This window comes from Rattus rattus, chromosome 1 (genome assembly GCF_011064425.1).
Source record: "Rattus rattus isolate New Zealand chromosome 1, Rrattus_CSIRO_v1, whole genome shotgun sequence".
NCBI lineage: Eukaryota > Metazoa > Chordata > Mammalia > Rodentia > Muridae > Rattus > Rattus rattus.
This window is the reverse complement of record NC_046154.1, coordinates 58941281-58961016: the sequence shown is the minus strand read 5'-3', so window position 1 is coordinate 58961016 and position 19736 is coordinate 58941281. Positions and strand designations below refer to the sequence as shown.

General features: G+C 38.7%; 2 protein-coding genes across 1 annotated transcript in view; both read left to right on the top strand.

Moving 5' to 3' along the window:
* The window catches only part of LOC116900171 (cytochrome P450 2J3), a 326660-nt gene that overhangs the window by 256560 nt on the left and 50364 nt on the right, over positions 1 to 19736 (top strand).
* Positions 1 to 19736, top strand: part of LOC116900216 (cytochrome P450 2J3-like) — a 38032-nt gene that overhangs the window by 8735 nt on the left and 9561 nt on the right. The window contains exons 3-7 of the mRNA XM_032901972.1: positions 1121 to 1270; positions 1785 to 1945; positions 6843 to 7019; positions 9442 to 9583; positions 17795 to 17982. Coding sequence (XP_032757863.1) covers positions 1121 to 1270; positions 1785 to 1945; positions 6843 to 7019; positions 9442 to 9583; positions 17795 to 17982 — 818 coding nt within the window. The remainder of the gene's footprint in view (positions 1 to 1120; positions 1271 to 1784; positions 1946 to 6842; positions 7020 to 9441; positions 9584 to 17794; positions 17983 to 19736) is intronic.

The following is a 19736-nucleotide window of genomic DNA, read 5'->3' as shown; positions in this document are numbered from 1 at the left end:
AAGGAGCCCAGCTCTTAATTTTCACCATGACAGCAAAAGAAGCTCCTGAGTGATGTAGAATAGGAAGAAGATCAAACATGACACATCTCGAGGCTCATTTGTGAAGCCAGGTAGAGAACAGAGGAAGGATAGCAAAGATATCATGGTTTTAAATTACAAGAGGGTGGTTGAATACTCAAGGCACAAAAATGATAGTAGGTTAGACTGAGGTGGTGGCATTAAAGCCCCATGAACTAAAGTTATTCAAGAGAGAAGGCATTATGACATATGACTTAGATGCCAGAAAAATGGGGTTCTAAAGAGAGGTGGGACAAACAGGAACATTGGCAAGAGACAAGGGGATTGGTGGTGTTGACTTCTATTTGGTAATTTGGGGAATATAATAGTGACTTCTGTTGTACATGTGCTGAGTCTAAATTCAGGTAACTGGCAAAGGGGTGTGTGTGTGTGTGTGTGTGTGTATGCACGTGTGTGTACATGTGTGTGCATGTATTATGCATGTATGTGTGTATGTGTGTGTGCATATGTGTGTGCATGTGTGTGTGCATGTGTGTGTGCATGTGTGTGTTGTATGTATATATGTGTGTGTGTGTTTGTGTGTGTATGTGTATGTATGTGTGTGTGTGTAATACTCATCTTGAGTTATTTTGTCATCTTTAATAAAACCTATAATTTCTTTTTTGCTTCTCTAAAACTGTGTGCTTTTTCTTATTCTGAGTGCTTTTTTAGTATTCATTGAGACATAAAGAGACTTATATGTCTATTAATTAAATTGGAGCCTTTAGAACCAGAAAAGAATGAATTTGAACACCTGGATGCCTATTTACCTTTTTAATGTTTATTTTTCAATTTATTATCATGACTCAGTATTTTACCAATTGAAATGGACATTTTTTTAGTTGGTAATAAACACATAGCATTTCTGTCGGTACAAAATCATATGATACATAAGAAATATTTATGATCAGAACCTGTTAGCCACTTACATTAGGATTGTCTCTAGACAGCTATCAATTCCAATTTTGGCCTTTTGTTTTATCTATACACATATCTAATACAGTTTTTCTGGTACTAGTAAGCCAGAATCACAGTGCCATAATGCTGAATCTCTCCTTTCCAGGATTGATCATGTCCAATGGCCAGACATGGAAAGAGCAAAGAAGGTTCACAATGACGACACTCAAGAACTTTGGATTAGGGAAAAGGAGTTTAGAGCAACGCATACAGGAGGAGGCCGACTATCTCGTGGAGGCTATCGGAGAGGAGAAAGGTGGGTATTTCACAAGGTGCTGCGGGAGGCCCTTGAATGGAAATTCAAGGAACCGATTCTTTTAAGTTGTCTGAAGCTCCCCTGCAGTGGGCACTGAGGATTGACCAGTGAACATCTGACTGGGACACTATCCCTTGAAGTCTGCTATTTAATGGCACAAATAGATCATTAAACAGATCACCTAACTTAAACCCTGTTTATCTACGTGATTTCCCACATATTGACAATGTCTTTGAATAATGCCAGACAGCAGTAGTGGGCTGTGGCCAGAGCTTCTCATATTATCTTCTGTTGTGAATATTTTATGTCACACTGAGTAGAGACTTCATAAAATAAAAAGAGAGAAAAGAAAGGAAAGAAAGGGGGAAAAGAAGGAAGAAAGAGAAGAGAGAAGAGAGAGGAGAGAGAGAGAGAGAGAGAGAGAGAGAGAGAGAGAGAGAGAGAGAGAGAGAGAGAGAGAAACCTAGATCTTTGAAAGATTTATGAGATTTATGCCTCCCCCTCTCCCCTCCAGGACAGCCTTTTGACCCTCACCTCAAGATCAACAGTGCGGTTTCCAATATCATTTGCTCCATTACCTTTGGGGAGCGCTTTGAGTATGAGGACAGTCAACTTCAGGAGCTGCTGAGATTATTAGATGAGGCCTCGTGTTTGGAGTCATCAATGATGTGCCAGGTACATTCTTCCTTTTTACATATTTTGGAAAGACTTTTGGATTGAGGCTAATACTAAAACAGGTTTTTCTCTTTGTTTGGGGGACTCTTTCAAGGTAATATACACCTTAAAAAGATGAATTTGAGGGGCTGGAGAGATATCTCACTGCTTTAGAGCACAGACTACTCTTCCAGGGGTCCTAAGTTCAGTTCCCAGCAACCATCAGGTGGCAGCTTGCAGCCATCTGTAACGGGATCTGATGCCTTCTTCTGGACTGCCTGAAGACAGTAACAATGTACTCATGCCTAAAATAAGTAATTCTTTTTAAAAAGTTGAATTTGATATAAATCTACTTATATGAACTTAGTACATACAAAACATTTCTAACATTTAATGGTCTATGTTAATATTTGCTTTGGTACTTATACATATATGTGGGAATTTCCTTGTTTAAAAACAAATAGCAATGTTTTCATTGACTAGGATTGTCTCCTATGCTTCTCTCTTTCTCCCTCAGAGTTACCTGCTAAGTGTATGTTTTAGCTCATGAATTTATTTTAAGACCCTTCTTTCTACACTGTGCAGTGTCTGAATGGGATATCGTTTTCTCTGTTGTTAAGTATTTGAGTTGTCCTAGGTTTAGGGTATTAAGACTAATATATCCATGAATATTCTTGTGCCAATGTGTATTGAACACATTGACTCCTTGGAGGTTTTAGTGTAATTTAAAATAAATTACTTAATATATTTTTGCAATTAATATTATTTCCTCCTTCCCTTTCTTTCCTTTGAACACAAGTACCCTTCCTTGGTCTCCCTCAAATTCACAACCTCAATTTGTAGTTAGTTCTTGTTTCTTATGTATGTGTATTAATGATTCTAAGCATGGTTATGTTTGTGTTCTATGTTTATGTTTCTAAGTACATAATACAACATTCTCAGTCTACATAATATGACCTTCAGGTATGTTTTCAAGGATAATCATTTGATGTTGGTTGACCAATTTCTGAGCTCTTTTCTGGGCAAGATTGTCTCTCTCATTCTCATCTATCATCAGACCCTCCAGCTCCCAAATAATGACATAGAGACTTACTATTATTTATTACAGCTTAAGCCTTAGCTCGCTGACCCCTAACAAGCTGATATTACTTAATTAACTCACTTATTCTAGTTCATATTTGGCACATGACCTGTTACCCCTCACTCCTCCTGGTATGTCCAACTTCTTTGAGTTTGACTGGCAGATCTTAACACCTCTTAATTTTTCTCACTGTTCCCATCCTGCCTGGAAGTCCCACTTTTCCTCTCCCATCTCAGCTATTGGCCATCAGACTTTTATTAGGCCAACCAGGAGGTGATAGAGGTGTATGCTTACAAAACACTAAGACAGTCGATTATCCATAAAAATAACAATACCAAAGTCTAGACAGTACTCGGCTCTCTGCTGGTAAAGAAGTCAACAGTTGAATGATACAAAGACAACCCAAATATCTTCTCCTTTTAGTTCAGTAAAAGGCTCTTTCTTTAATATCAATCAACTACAGATATACAATAAGAACAATACTCAGGTAAGAATTACAGTCATCATATCTAGTATTTGGCAACCTTAGAACATAGTCCACTATCTTATCTTGATTAAGTCCAAAGTTCTGTACCTGAATAACTTTCTATCATAAGTTGCATTTATCAACCTAAAATCATCTTCTTAGACCTGAAAACATTTTCTCAAATCCTAAACATCTTAAGCTTATATGTAACACTTTAATTATCTTCAACCCCATCCAAAACCTGAGAATGATAAATATTACCTGAGTAAATAGGAAATGTAGATCAAGCAGCTTCGAAAACTGCAGAAAGTCAGAGACTGATGGATGCCTGGACAGTCACCCAACTTTCCTCAGTAACAATCTTCACCCTACAGGCCAAGAATAGCTGACAGACTTATTTGTGAAGCAGGAAATTTGAAGAAATGGCCTACTTTGTCTTGACAAAATTTGTTACTTGATTCCCCAGTGTTCTACTTGTCCACAGTTTGGAGAGCATGCTGCCAGAAGTTGAAGCAAGGGCAGTTTTTTTGTCCATTGGCTAGCTTTGCCACATTTAAAGCAAACTTCATATGGAAGTTCTTCAATGCCCATCATCTTCTTTGAAGTAGTATGGGGATGCTGCCAAGAACTGACATTTCTCACTGTCATTAAAAAGCCTATTATTATTAAAACATCGTAAATGCCATATTTGGTGGGTCTCCAAAGTGTTTGAAGATGATCTATCTAAAGTCTATCAGAATAGGCAAACATTGCTCATATATATATATATATATATATATATATATATAGAGAGAGAGAGAGAGAGAGAGAGAGAGAGAGAGAGAGAGAGAACATATACAGGGGCTGAATAAAGCTTACTTTTATAATTAACTAAACTAGCACCTAACAAGACTACAAGTTTGGTTTTTATATGTGTCTAACCACTAACCTGCACTTCTTAATTATCCCAAACAGTTTATAATAGTGGCTTTCAAGGATTACAACATTACATTACATTTTAAATGAGTTGCATATAAGTAAAATACCTTAAACAAGAGAGGAAACATATGTATAGTATATTGTAACAAAAACAACAGTAAATTTGTATCAGTATAAAAAATCCATGCCTATGTAAAATATTTGAGACTAATGGTTGCATTTTAGTTTAAAAGTAGATTCAATAATCTACTCTTTTATTCTATCATTCCTATATCCCCCTTTTTTCATTCCATTCCTTCTCACCACTTTCCCCCTCGCATTAGATAGGAAAAAAAGAAAGAAACATAGAGAAAAGAAAAGGAAAGAGAGGAGATCCCTGAATCTAACCTCTTTTACTTTGTTTCCTCTCTGACCAAGATCATTCACTACTTAAAACCAACCCCCCCAAACGAGGACAAACATCCATCACCCACTGAACAACCACGAACCACCCACACTACCTCTTGGGGATGGGAGTATTGTGTTCTTCAAATTGTGTCCTGCAGTCTGGGGGCAACATTTTGGGGGGCCCTAAGAAAATTGGAATATTGACCAAGTCCTGCAAGAGCACGCTGTATTATTTGCTTTCCGATTTCTGTGAGATGGGAAAATACAGGGCTTACCTGAAGTCCTGATTGAAGCAGTCAGTGAGGTTGAACCACCTAAGCTAGCTACCTTGAAGTTGTACTGAATGCAAATTTTTAAGGAAATAGCAACTAAAGTTGTCTTTGAGACTGGATTACCTACTAGCTAGGCTGCCTTCTCTGGCCTCAGTGGGAGAGGCTGCACCAAGCCTGGCAGAGACTTAAAGTGCCAGAGTGGGGGAGATATCAGGGAAAGGGAAAAAGGGAGGAATATGGGAGGGATGACGAGGATGAGGGCAATGAGAAGGCCGTAAAGTGAATAAGTAAAGAACAATTAAATTTAATTTAATTTAAAAAAGAATGAGCTCAATAACACGTATTGTCTACACTATTTTATGAGTCTTATTTTAATTCTTAGTCATGATAATTCCAACTCCAGTAGCAACACTATTTTCCTTCCAGTAAGCAGAGCCTAGAAATTCCATGGACATCAGTGAGATCCCAGTCAACTTCAAGGTGTATGTATCAGAGGAAAAAAAAAATTAGGAGGAAACAAGGAGGTTTCCGAAAGTAATATTAAACATTCTTGGCATGACCAATCATATGGGACATTTTGTCAGACACTGGAAAAGCACATATTCATTTATTTTCCCTATCACCCTCTACATTAAAAAGGATAAAGCATGATGTCTGCAAGCTGGTACAAGAGTATGCAAGCAATATTTATAAGCAGTAGTCCACTAGACCCCTGTGGATTTCTTATATGGAATATCATTCTGTGAGCAGATAGAATGAGATTCCACTAGTAAAGAGTCAAATATTAACATTTCTTTAAATACTGATACAACTTAATGTTATTACTATTACTAAAATTATTAATATTGTTTTAACTTATCAAACTTGAAAGTAGCAGAAGTAACAACAGACATCTACCTTATTTTAAGTATCTTTAATGTTACACTGTGCTTTATTATCTATTTACCCCAAAATATAATTCTAATTTATTAACCATTTACTTAATTTCAGTAAAGATTGACATCTCACCATATAGAAATTAAATCATGTTGGAGACATGAGCATTCACAACTACCTGCACAATTCACATAAGTGGTAATTTTCCTGAGAGAAAATCCTTCCAAAGAATTAAAATTAAGGAAAACGGTGCTTATGTTTTCTATTATAATCAATTAGCAAAGCTCCAAACACTTGACTTTTGAGCACTACTTTCATGGAGAGGAGAGCCCATGCTATTTTCAGAGATAATATACATTTTCAATGAATATCAATGGCTTTGACCTGAAACAGAGATGTCCTCAGTGTTATCATAGAGGCCATGACAGTTGGACTGTGTAGAGGAACATGGATAATGAATATTTGGTACATTCCGTATCTGTAGGGATTTTAGGTAGAAAACACTATGTTTGACTTTGAGTGTGGTGAATGGCTTTTGAGAAATGCAAGTCAAGAAGTGAAACTATGTAATGACATTGGTAAATGTTCTCAGTGGAAAATATTTACAAAATGATTTGAGAAGGTGCTAACATTGGAATCAGAAAATGTATTGAGTAGTGTGCAAGCACTCAGATAATAGAGATGGTGGTAGACACCAGGGATCAAGGGGCTGGAGTCATAAAATGTGCCCTGTTCCTGCTTATACTTTGTGTGACACAGTTGAAACACCTGTACATGCAGTGCTGAAAGGGAAAACAGAAACCAAGGTGGCACCAAAGTTACCCCAAAGAAAACATGGAAAGGAGATTATTTAAAAACGTGGAGAAGTTACTTCATGAAGTCATAATGTCACCAATGTTTTCTTATTTTCTTTATAAGCTCTACAATGTCTTTCCAACCATAATTAAATATCTTCCTGGATCACATCAAACAGTTTTGAGAAACTGGGAAAAACTGAAATGGTTTATTTCCTGTATGATGGACAGTCACCAGAAACACTGGAACCCTGGCGAGCCAAGAGATTTCATTGATGCTTTCCTTACAGAAATGGCAAAGGTGAGGACAAGCTGCCTGTGTCTTCCTGGGAGTAAAACTGTGGCGGTTTAGAAGATTCCAGTTGCTCTTGCATCCTGCTGCCATATACTTAAGGGTCTAGCACAGCACTGATTGACTACTAGGTGCAGTTCTGTGCCCGTTAGACAGGTGACCCTCTCCTGCGGATTATGGAGATTCCATCACCAAGATGCCGCCAGCTCTCAGAGGGCAATGGGATCCCTTGATATTGTCTCCTTCCCTCATCTTCAGTACCAAGCCTGTAGCATCTTTCTTCTCTCCTCATCTTTTTCCAGCTTTACATCTCCTCTCCCTGGTTCTTACGTTCAAACCCTCCTCTAATAACAATAATTCAGGCTAATATTCCTCTCTGAAATGAATCACATTGGCAAAGTCAATTTTAGCTTATCAATTAACATGCATGGGTTATAAAATTAAAATCTGGGTAGCCTTGAAGATCACTGACTAGCATGTTGTGGGAATATAAATTATCAATAGTATTTTAGAAATGCAAAATAGCATTTTTGCATAAAATCTTGGAAAATGGCAGATACTGGCATTTTATGCTCCTCCTTATCCCTCACCTTTAGGTGACAAAACTATACACAGAGTAAACATAACAGTGAAACTGCAAAGCTCAAGTTTTCAAGGACTTAATTTAAGGCCAGTCATTTACCCCATCTTAGTCCCTACCACAGGGCACCAGCAAAGTTTAACCGAACGCTGGAATTTAATGTCAAAGCTGGGGTGGGCCTTCTGCCTTCCGCTGACTGTGTATTAAAACTCTCCAATTAAATAAATGTCAGAAAGCAGTCAGCTGCATGTATGTCTTACCTCTGTGTCATTGTGACAATACTCAACAGAAACAATTTAAGATTGAAGATTTATTTTGGTTCACAATTTCAGGGTATTTTGATTCATTTTTACAGAAAATTAATGGCAGAGCATCTGAGCTCATGATAACAGAGGTTGTGGTGAAGCCTGCCCACCATTATGTACCAGGAAGCAGAAAGCAGAATCCAGGGCCTTTTTATAATTTTGAGTACCTTCTCTGGTGAGGGGCCCTCTGATGAACCATACTTCCTAATTCCCTGAACCTCAAATTAGTTCCAACAAACTAGGAACCCGATATCAAAGCATGAGCCTCTAGGTGTTTCAGGTTCAGATCATAACACTGATTGTGCCTCTAGAATTTCAGTTGGCCTCTGGCTAATCTACATCACTACATCTGACCAAGTCCAGTGGGAAATGCTCATCCAATCTCTCTTTTATTTCATCTTCCTGGCATAATTCAATAGAAGCAACATTTTATCCCTAGAGTGGGAGTCAAGTTGATTACTGTATGGAGTTCAGGTGTGAGACCATCAATGTCAAGAGCAACATTTACAAATGGATGCCCTCAGAGAAGGTTGTAAAGATAACATTATATTCTAAAGAAGGACTGATAGGTCCCAAGAAGTTTTGACAACGAATGATTAATGGGAGAGGAGGACAGCCAGTGATCATGGAGATTTTACTGAATTTCTGTAGTGAACAAAATATTTGTTGAATATTTGCTATATTTGTTCAACATTTCTATTTCACATAATTTACATGATTAAAATTTGCATTGTATTATTCAGAGATTCCTAGAGGAACAGAAGTGAAAGTCATTGTAATAAATCTCACACATATGTAGACTACAGTCTCTATTCTAACTGGTCCAACAATGACTATCTACCAATAGAAAGTCCAGGAATCTAGTAGTCATTCAGTCCATGAGGCTGGATATCTCAGCTGATCTTTAGGGTGTGAAAGCGTACACTTAAAAGCAGGTTTAAGGCCAGTGAAGGAATTCATTTGCCAGTGACAACAAGGGATAGCAGGTGATGAGCAAAAATGTCCATCTTTCATGTCATCTATATAAGCTGTGGCCAGAGGTGTTGCCCAAATTCAAGATGGACCTTTGCCCCTCAAAACATCTGGCTAAAATGGGGAGGCATCTTCCTATGTTCAATGATTTAATTAAGAAAATCCTTCCCAGGGGTACCCAAAAACTATCACAAGTGTTCTTTTCCTGTTAAAAGAACTAAAACAGAGAAATGTAAATTGAGCACTCTAGGCCATTCTGTGACTTAGTGATGTAACTGATAAGTGCAAAAAAATAAAAAAAAAAAAGCTCTTTTGTATCCAATAATTCCCATTTTTACTAAAGGCTTTTATAAAATTGGAGTCATAAGAGAACAATTGTTCTGATTTTTAACTGTCAAGTACTTTTGATCAAGCTCTCACTTGAATGGGAACACCACTCTCCAGTGAGAGGAAAGGGAATATCATTTAGAAAGTTTCCTTCTAAATTTGGTTTCCAGTTTTTAAATTCTGTTAATGAGATAATCACAAATCTTAAAACTAAAATAAAGAAAAAAAAGCAAACTGTCTTCTCTAGTACCAAGACAAGACTACTACAAGTTTCAATAAAGAAAACCTCATCTACAGCACCCTGGACCTCTTCTTTGCTGGATCAGAGACAACATCTAACACACTGCGCTGGGCTCTGCTCTACATAACTACAAACCCAGAAGTACAAGGTGAGCATGGGCTGGATGTGCCTAGAGCAGGGAAAATGGTGCTTCTGAAGGGTGTTGTTTAGATGGGGCCAGAATAGTGGTGTGGAAAGAAATGAAACAGCTGTGAGATGAGCTGTTTTGGAGAACAGGCATGGCCTTCACATGTCCTGTCAGAATTGTGATGAGTCATGGGTGCAGACTTCATACTCTGTGCTTTAGGATCTTCAGTTAGGGTCAGATAGAGAAGCCAGCTGCCCTTGTGATAGTTTCCAGCAAAGAGGGAGAGTGCAAGGAAAAATCCACTAAGTCCTTCCTTTCCAGCAGTGCCTTCTCATTTTGTCATGGTTATCACCAAGATGCTTCACTCTGATACCTGGCATCTTGTCGATGTTACCTCTGCTGTCCAGACTCAACCACACACATTCTGCATGGTGCCTCTCTACATTACATTTTCACCATTGGCATTGCCCTAATTTTGCCTCTCTGTACAATATTGGGCTTCCCATCTACCAAAAATGTACTATCCCAATTTCTTGAGCTTTCAGAAGAATTTTCTCAGATACTACCCCATAAAATGTTGTGAAATCTGCAAAGAATTTACTGCCTAGTAAATTGCTTCCATGTTCTCCCCTCAGAGTTTACGCCATGCGCCCCATGATGGGCTTTGCACATTCTTTACATCTCCATGGGAATTTTCAGTCTTTCAAAAAGAGTGGCTGATCCCATCATTTTTATTCCTATGGATTATAGAAAAGTTTTTCACATGAAAAATAAGAATATTTTCATGTCCTGAAACAGTTTTTTAAAAATTTAGGTAATAGTTTATGAGTGAAGGATAAAGATACTGTAGCACACTCAAACCAAATATTTTCCCTAAGATGAAAATAAGAGTAGTGATCTCAATGTCTTCCTTATAGTAAAGATCAGATGGTCATTTCTTCAACTCCATCCACTTTTTGAGACAGGATCTTTCACTGTCTCAATCTCACCAAGTAGAAAAGATTCTCTTCCCAGTGTGCCACAGAAATCTGCCTGTCTCTGCCTTTCCCCAGTGTACTGGGATAGAAGTAGATGCCACCATACCTGAAATCTTTTTAAATGGATTCTAGGGAGCAAACTCAGATCCTCATGTTTGCATAGCTATCACTTTATTTATTGAGCTTTCTTTGATCACTGGCCTTTTTTCTTTATTGATGTAAAATGTATGTATTATTATCTATTTATTTTTAAGTGTTTGTTACCTACAATTCTGTTGCCGTGATATAACAGTACAACCAAAATCGATTTCTAGATCGGAGAGATAACTTAACTGACAGTCTATAACTATGCAGGATGTATGGCAGTGACCAAGAAGCTGAGACATCACATCGCAACTGCAAACATAAAACAAAGAGCAAACTGGAAGTAGGGCAGGGATAGAACCCGCAGGCCATCCCTAGTGGCATACCTCTTCCATCAAGGAGTTAATTCCTAAAGGATCCACGGATTCCCAAACCACTTCCAAGAACTAAGTGTTTAAATACTAGAGCCTGTACAGACATTTCTCAACTAATCCTCTTCATTTGGGCCATTGTTCTCTATAGACTCATGGTATGTCATGATGCAAATGCATTTAGTCTAATTTAAAAGTCCCCATGATCTTTTTTTTAATGTTAATGAATTTTTATTGGATATATTTCTTTATTTACATTTCAAATGTTATTCCCTTTCCCACTTTCCTGTCCACAAGACCACTATCCCCTCCCCCTCCCCCATACCGGTGTTTCCTCCCATCAATCCCCCCTTTACCACCAACATTCCCCTGTAATGGGGGTCCAACCTTGGCAGGACCAAGGGCTTCCCCTTCCACTGGTGCCCCAACAAGGCTATTCTCTGCTACATATGAAGTTGGAACCCAGGGTCAGTCCATGTATATAGTCTTTGGGTAGTGCTTTAGTCCCTGGAAACTCTGTTTGGTTGGCGTTGTTGTTCTTATGAGGTTGCAAGCCCCTTCAGCTCTTTCAATCCTTCCTCTAATTCCCCTAAAGGGGGATCCCATTCTCAGTTCAGTGGTTTGCTGCTAGCATTCACCTCTGTATTTGACAAGCACTGGTTGTGTCTCTCAGGAGAGATCTATATCCTGTCCCTTTCAACATGCTTCATCAGTCTTCTCTAGTTTGGATGGCTGTATATATATTGTCCAAATGTGGGGCAGGCTCTGAATGGCCATTCCTTCAGTCTCTGCTGTAAACTTTGCCTCCATATTCATATCTTCTGAGATCTTCTTCAATTTCTTTCTTCAAAGACTTGAAGATCTTGTCATACATATCTTTCACTTGCTTGGTTAAAGTCACATCAAGACATTTTATATTATTTGGGACTATTGTCAAGGGTGTCTTTTCCCTAATTTCTTTCTCAGCTGTTTATCCTTTGAGAAGGTGAAGGCTACTGATTTGATTGAGTAAATTTCATACCCAGAAATTTTGTTGAAGTTGTTTATCAGGTTTAGTAGTTCTCTGGTGAAACGTTTGGGGTCACTTACGTATACTATTATATCATCTGCAAATAGTGATATTTTGACTTCTTCCCTTCCAATTTGGATCCCTTTGACTTCCTTTCATTGTCTGATTGCTCTGGCTAGGACTTTGAGTACTATATTGAATAAGTAGTGAGAGAGTGGGCAGCCTCTTCTAGTCCCTGACTTTAGTGGGATTGCTTCAAGTTTCTCTCCATTTAGTTTGATGTTAGCTACTGGTTTGCTGTATATGGCTTTTACTATGTTTAGGTATGGGCCTTGAATTCCTGATCTTTCCAGGACTTTTGTTATGAAGCGGTATTGAATTTTTCCAAATGCTTTCTCAGCATCTAATGAAATGATCATGTATTTTTTATCTTTGAGTGTGTTTACATAGTGGATTACATTGATGATTTCCATATATTAAACCATCCCTGGGATGAAGTCTTATCTCTTCCCTAGGTTTTCTGTCTCCAGGGTTGTCTCCCTTTGTGCTTTCTTTATTGTTTCTATTTTCATTTTAAATCCTTGATGGTTTCGTTCTATTCCTTCACCTGTTTGGTTGTATTTTCCTGTAATTCTTTCAGGGATTTTTGTGTTTCCTCTTTAAGGACTTCTACTTGTTAACTTGTGTTGTCCTGCATTTCTTTAAAGGAATTATTTATGTCCTTCTTCAAGTCCTCCAGCACCACCAGAAAATGCGATTTTAAATCTAAATCTTGGTTTTCCGGTGTGTTTAGATATCCAGTATTTTCTTTGGGGGGAGAACTGGGCTCGGATGTTGCCAAGTAGTCTTGGTTTCTGTTGCTTAGTTTCCTGCACTTGCCTCTTGCCATTGGGTTATCTCTGGTGTTTGCTTGTCTTGCTGTTTCTGAGAGTGGCTTGACCTTCCTGTAGGCCTCTGTGTCAGCACCCCTGTAGAACTGTTTTCCTGTTTTCTTTCAGCCAGTTCTGGGAATTGGTGCTCTGCTCTCAGGTGTGTAGTCACTCCTGGTGACTGTCTTTCATCTCTTGGTGCAAGCAGGAATCAGATGGGTCCTGCTGCTGACTGCACTTAGGTCCTTGCACCCAGGGGACACAGCTTGCTCTAGACAATTCCCTCTTGGGTCAGGAATGTGGGCAGAGGGTAGTCTCCTCTGATTTCTGAGGAGTGTCTGCACTTCTGAGGGTTCAGCTCTCTCCGCCGTGGGATTTTGGTGCAGGGAGCTGTTTGACTGGTTCAGTTCACATCAGTTCTGGGTCCTGGCAGCTGGCTGTTCCTATATTCCTGTGTCCAGAGGCACTATGAAGTTTCCTCTTGAACCAGGGATGTGGGCAGAGGTAGACACAAGTGGCAGTCTGATCTACAGTCTCAGAATGGTCCCCCATAGTCTTTAACTGTCCCTATACTGTTCAAAAGTCCAAAGTCTTTTCAGACACTGAAGGCAATCTCTTTACTGTGACCCAATGTAAAACCCAAATGCAGATTTATAGACATGCATACACTGGCAGGTAATATACATTCTCATTCCAGAATGAAAGAATGGAAATGCTTAAACAAAGAAAAATGAAATTCAAGATGTCAAATACATGGATTGTAGTTTCATGGGTCTAAGATGCTGACTGCAGCATGAACTCTTTCTAGTGGTAGTTACGCTCCCTATGTGAAGTCTCCTTTATAGGGTCTTATGGGTATCACATCTCCAACATCTTGGGAATTCTACTGAACTTGGGCTTCACTTCTAGAACCCCATGCAATGGCCTTTTATAGCCTTTGAATGGGGACTCCACTGTTAGATGTCATCTTTCCTCAGTAGCTATCTAGACATCCAAAGGAAAAATCAAGCCTGTCACTCTTGCATCTCCCAAACCTCTAAAACATGATGATGACTCTGACATGTTCAGCTGCCACACTGTGATAGCCCCTTGCCCTTTGCATCCCATTTGCAGTAACTTTTGTTTTCCAGAAGAAGGCTTCCTTCCTTGTATATTCTCCTTTTACAAATTGGAAGCTTAGCTGAATGGTGTCTTACCCTCCATGAACCCTCCTCATGGTTCAGTGAAGAACAGTAGCCATCTCCTTAATTGTTGCAACCTTCTTAAAAATTACATACAGCCTCCTATTCAGCATGGGCTTTGGGGGCAACGTTAAGCTTTTTAGTGCTTTATTTCCTCAAAGCTGTACATTTTTAATTTCATTCTGCCCCTTGTTCTTTTCAATTTTAGAGCTAAGAGTAACCAGTAATAGCCATTCCAGGGACTCAATGTTATACTTTTTTTAAAATTTTCTTTGACAAGAAAATTAGGCCATTACTTTTAAAATTAGCCTCCAGCAAGCTCTCAAGGCAAGGGCACAACGCCAGTGGATTGTTGGTCAAAGTATAAGTTGAATGGACTTACAGCTCAGTTGCTACTCAAACCCTCCCTGCCCTCTGAAGCATCTGATCTAGGACTATACTACTGTATTTTACACTCCTACTAGAATGGCCCATTAAGTTCTGCTTATAACTTTGAGCCACTTCTCTAATCTAATATGGCAAAGTCCTTCACATTTCTCAACACATGAAAATCAAGAAGGATGACCAAAATGTGGATGCTTCACTCCTTTTTTAAAAGGGGAACAAAAATACCCTTGGGAGGGAATAGGGAGGCAAAGTTTAGAACAGAGGCTGAAGGAATGCCCATTCAGAGCCTGCCCCACATGTGGCCCATACATATACAGCCCCCAAACTAGATAAGATGGATGAAGCAAAGAAGTGCAGGTAGACAGGAACTGGATGTAGATCTCTCCTGAGAGACACAGCCAGAATACGGCAAATACATAGGCAAATACCAGCAGCAAGCCACTGAACTGAGAATGGGACCCCCATTGAAGGAATCAGAGAAAGGACTGAAAGAGCTGAAGGGGCTTGAGACCCCAAATGAACAACAATGCCAACTGACCAGAGTTTCCAGGGACTAAACCACTACTCAAAGACTATACATGGACTGATCTTGGGCTCCAACTGCATAGGTAGCAATGAATATCCTAGTAAGAGCACCAGTGGAAGGGGAAGCCCTTGGTCCTGACAATTCTGGACCCCCAGTGAACAGGATTCTTGTGGGGAGGGCGGTAATGGGGCTAAGATGGGGAGGGGAACATCCATATAGTAGGGGAGGAGGAGGAGTTAGGGTGATGTTGGCCTGGAAACCAGGAAAGGGAATAACATTTGAAATGTAAATGAGAAATACCCAATTTAATAAAGATGAAAAACAAAACAAACAAAAAAAAACTAACATGCTTAGGTTTCCCAGAGCAGCAACCCCATTTCTTTGTATCATTTTCTGCATTAGTTACTCTTCTATGACTGGATAAAACTCCATGACCAAAAGTAGTCAACAGATGGAAAAGAATCTTTTGGTTTATGGTTCCAAGAAGAGACTCCATAAAAGTGGGGAAGGCTTGGCAGCTGATAGCCAGAGCAAAACCAAAAATAACATCTCAACTACACACAGGAAACAGAAAGTTATTCAAAACTGACACCAGTGACAACATTCTTTCAGCAAAACTACACTGGCTAAAGGTTCTCTATCTTCCACAAACAATACCAAGAACTGGAAGGAAGTGTCCAAATTCCCTGAGCCTATGGGAAACATTTTTATTCAAATTTCTACAATATGCTTATTGGGCTACAATTTAAAATGCATGTCTGCCTGAACATTTACATTTTGCAAACCATGAAAGCTACTGTGGATCAGATTTGATTTCTATATCAAAGGCTCCAGAATATCAGTAGATTTACTTGACATTTACTGCACCCATGTTTATTTTGCATTATGCTCCATAATCAAGAGATAGGACCAACCAGAGCATTGGTGGACTGTGAATGGATAAAGAATGACATCCATGACCTAGAAACACAAGTCAGTCATGAGGAAGAGAAGTTTTGATAAGTATTCTAGCATAGATGAGCTTTCAGGACACAGTGCTAAGTTTATAACCAACTGCAAAATTGTACACATTGTCCTAAACCACTCAAAAGAGTTATCTAAAATAGTTAATTTCCTTGAGACAAAATGTGGAATGTGGGTAGGGGAATACTGAACATATTTAGTGGACATTAAATTTCAGTTCCAAATAACAATGTGTTAGTATTGACATACACAGCCACATGAGTCTACTTAATAGTTATTGATTTGTAGCCTTAAAATTGTTATGTGATCTACAGTTGGTGGAAGACATTTATTTATAATACTTGAAAATCTAAGGCAGAAGTAGGACAACTTTGAGATTATTTGTCTACAAAGGTAGGCTCTACCTCAAAAAAAAATGGCTATCATGGTAATATTTTTGATTGTATGCACATCCCCAATTAAGAATTTGTGGGTGGTAGAACACTGATGGACATTTATTTCTCTCACAGAAGAAAACTCTATAAACTATATCCTGTAAAAGGCTTATTGCTCCAAATTCCTTTCAACTTGTTACTGAGTTAGCAGGAAGTGAACTCTACACTGGATTCCATGAGGACTGCTTTTGTGTCCACAGACAAGGAACAGAGGAAGGAAGCAGGGAGCTATCTTTTCAGAACTTGGCACAAATTAAGGCATAATGTCTACTTCCATATTTCTGGGAAGAACTTAGTCACATGCTCACATTGACTCCAAAAGAAATTTAGAAATGAATTTTCTTAGCTGGACAACAGTAGAATCTCTGTCAAGATAGAAAGTGGTGAAACTATAAAGGAGTTATAACTCCTTGTTATGCTTATATTAGTTCATATAATTATCAAAACATTCTTAAAATAAGCCCTATTTATTCTTAGAAGTCAGGTGAGGAAACTGAGTCTGCAAGTGTGTAATTAGCTTCAGCAGCAACAATGGCAGCAATGTTTACTAAGCATATGTAATGTACCTTCCACTCTGATGCAACTCCTTAGGAAAGAAAGCACAGTCTACAGTTAATCAGTAATTGAAATAATTTTGTGAAGTTCAGTTACCAATGGAGTGATGTTAGGAAGTGATTAGCCTTGTGAACTGCATTAGTGACTTTTAAGGAGATATCAGACAGGCCAACGAGATGATTCATCTCATAAAGGTACTGGCTACAATCCCACCATCCTTCGTTCAATCCCCAGAACCCAGATAGCACAAGAAAAGAACTAACCCCTGCAAATTTACCTCTGAACTTCACTTTTTCACTTTGGAACATGTGCAAGTGCACACAAATAAAAAAATATAGAATACTTTAAAATATATTTTAAAAAATAACAGAAACAAAAGTGATTCCTTCCTAGTCAGACAATAGGACAGAGCAAAACTTGGTTATCAATTATCAGATTACAGATTAATCAATATCACATTAAAATAAAATCTCTTGATGCCTTGAAAGTAGATATCTGAGAATATCAAATTCTGAAAACTTAGCTTTCATTTTTTATAAACAAGTAGGTGAAGCGAACTTATTTGCAGAAGCCTGACTTGTTGCTGTGATGGCTTTAGCCATGCTGATCACAGAGATTCAGTTCTGAGTAGGTTGAAAGGTGTGACTATGTTGTAAGCACAAAGAAAATTAGAATTGACAGTCTTTCAAAACAGTTCTTTGAGAAGGTAAAAAAAAACCAAAAAAAAACAAAAAACAAAAAAAAACCAACACGGTGTTTCTTTGTAAATAGAACGCTGGGTGAAATGTAAGAAAATAACATCTTAGAGACAATTTCTTAGTCTTCAGAAGAAAGCATTAAATTTTAAAGTTAACAGAAGCCCCTGTTTTCTTGCAGAAAAAGTACACTCTGAGATTGACAGAGTAATTGGCCGTAGGAGACAGCCAAGCACAGGTGACCGAGATGCCATGCCCTACACCAATGCTGTCATCCATGAGGTTCTGAGGATGGGCAATATCATCCCCTTGAATGTTCCCAGGGAAGTGACAGCTGATAGCACATTGGCTGGATTCCACCTGCCTAAGGTAACCTTGCATTCTTAGCTTCTGACCGCCAGCACATCCTTGGCATTATGGGAGGAACACAAACGTGTAGTCCTGCCCCCAAAGAAGTCATCTGGAATGGAAGAAAGATATTCATAACAGAATGTGGGCACTCTTTCAGTGTACCTACGTGATAGTTATGTGTATCATGGAGAGTACAGAAAGGAAGCTCCCTGCTCAAATTTGCTCAAAGTTGACTTTATTTGCTAAGGAAAATCCTAGTCCCTTCTTGTACTAATGTGGGCTCCCAGGAGTCGGTATTTCTTTGCCATATCCATGTTCAAAGGTGGTTTTCCAGCTTTTACTTACTTTCCCATACTTTCTGTCTCACAAAGAAAACCAGTCCAAAGTGAAACATTAATTATAATAAAGGGGGAGAAAAAAAGCAGGTAGTTTCCAAGCCATTATGTTCTAAGGGTGCTTTTTATTTCAAAATGTCTCAGTCCACTTTTCATAAGTATTGATCCCTAGTGTATACATTTAAATGTTATGACTAGGTGAAAGAAATTTTCGTAAGGTCTCTCTACTTTAACATAAAATGTCATAAGATTTGGGATCCAGATCTGAAGCTGTTCTTATTCTTACCCCACTGAACTTATTACATTAAAGTTGAAAGATCTTCCTATTATTGAAGGATCTTCATGGATCCTTCTGTCCCTTTGTTCCCAGACTGGAGATTAGGATATACTCGGGATTTCTTCAGAGACCTCTCCTGACAACATCATACTCTTTCTGTTCAAGGAACAATTATTAACCTTTCCATTCTTTCTCTCTATATCAAAACCAGACATTTCTTACTAGTGACAAAATAAATGCCTGTGTTTTCAGCTTAGCATGGCAGCCAGGGGGATCTTCATGACGGAGGCCAGGGAGCAGATGGAAGGCCTGCAGGAGTCTATCTCCTCACCCCATTTATTCCACACAGAACTTCAGAGTGGAGAATGATTCCACATATGAGGAAAACTCTACTTCCATTAGGTGATAATCTCTGGAAATGGCCTCAGGGCTACTCTCACTGGTGTTCTGTTGTAATCTCCTAGACAGTTATCCATTACTCTGAATGTGTTGTTCTCTGGAAAGTCTTCAGACCATCTAAACTTATATCTTTTGCCATGGATTGTCAACTTCAACTCTTACATCAGCTTTAAACACTGAAAATCTTACTAGATAATATACAAGTGAAGCAAAGAGCCCTGTTTTTTTTTAACATTATCTACATCTAGATGCATTTCTGCCCACTGTGTGACTCTAAGAAAATTGTTAATCTCTCATGGTATTGATTTCTACATCTCTACAATGCTGTGCAACCCATGACACAGAATAATGTGTAGCCCTCCCAGGAAGGAGGGACATACATGCAGAGTTTCCCACTCTATATAGCAATTATTCATTTTTATTGTTCACACACCTTAGATTTTTCTGCCTGTAAAACATCCTGAACAAAGTAACCACGTGAGTGGAGGATTATATATTCATGAGAGTGTCCAGAGGAAAGCACCTGGATCTGTCCAGATGTGGAGAAGATGAAGTAGGAAGCAGAGCCTGAGAGGGAACAAAAAAGGTTCTAAAGGAAAACATGAGTTCTGAGAATAAAAGGAGTTTTAGACTTTAGTCAGACAATATGGGGGAGGAAGAGTATTCATGACAAGGAGACAATGTTTAAAGGGGATTAGAATGATTAGAAAACTGGATTATTTGATAAAAATAAATATCAGCCTATGGCCTCTTAGGCAGTG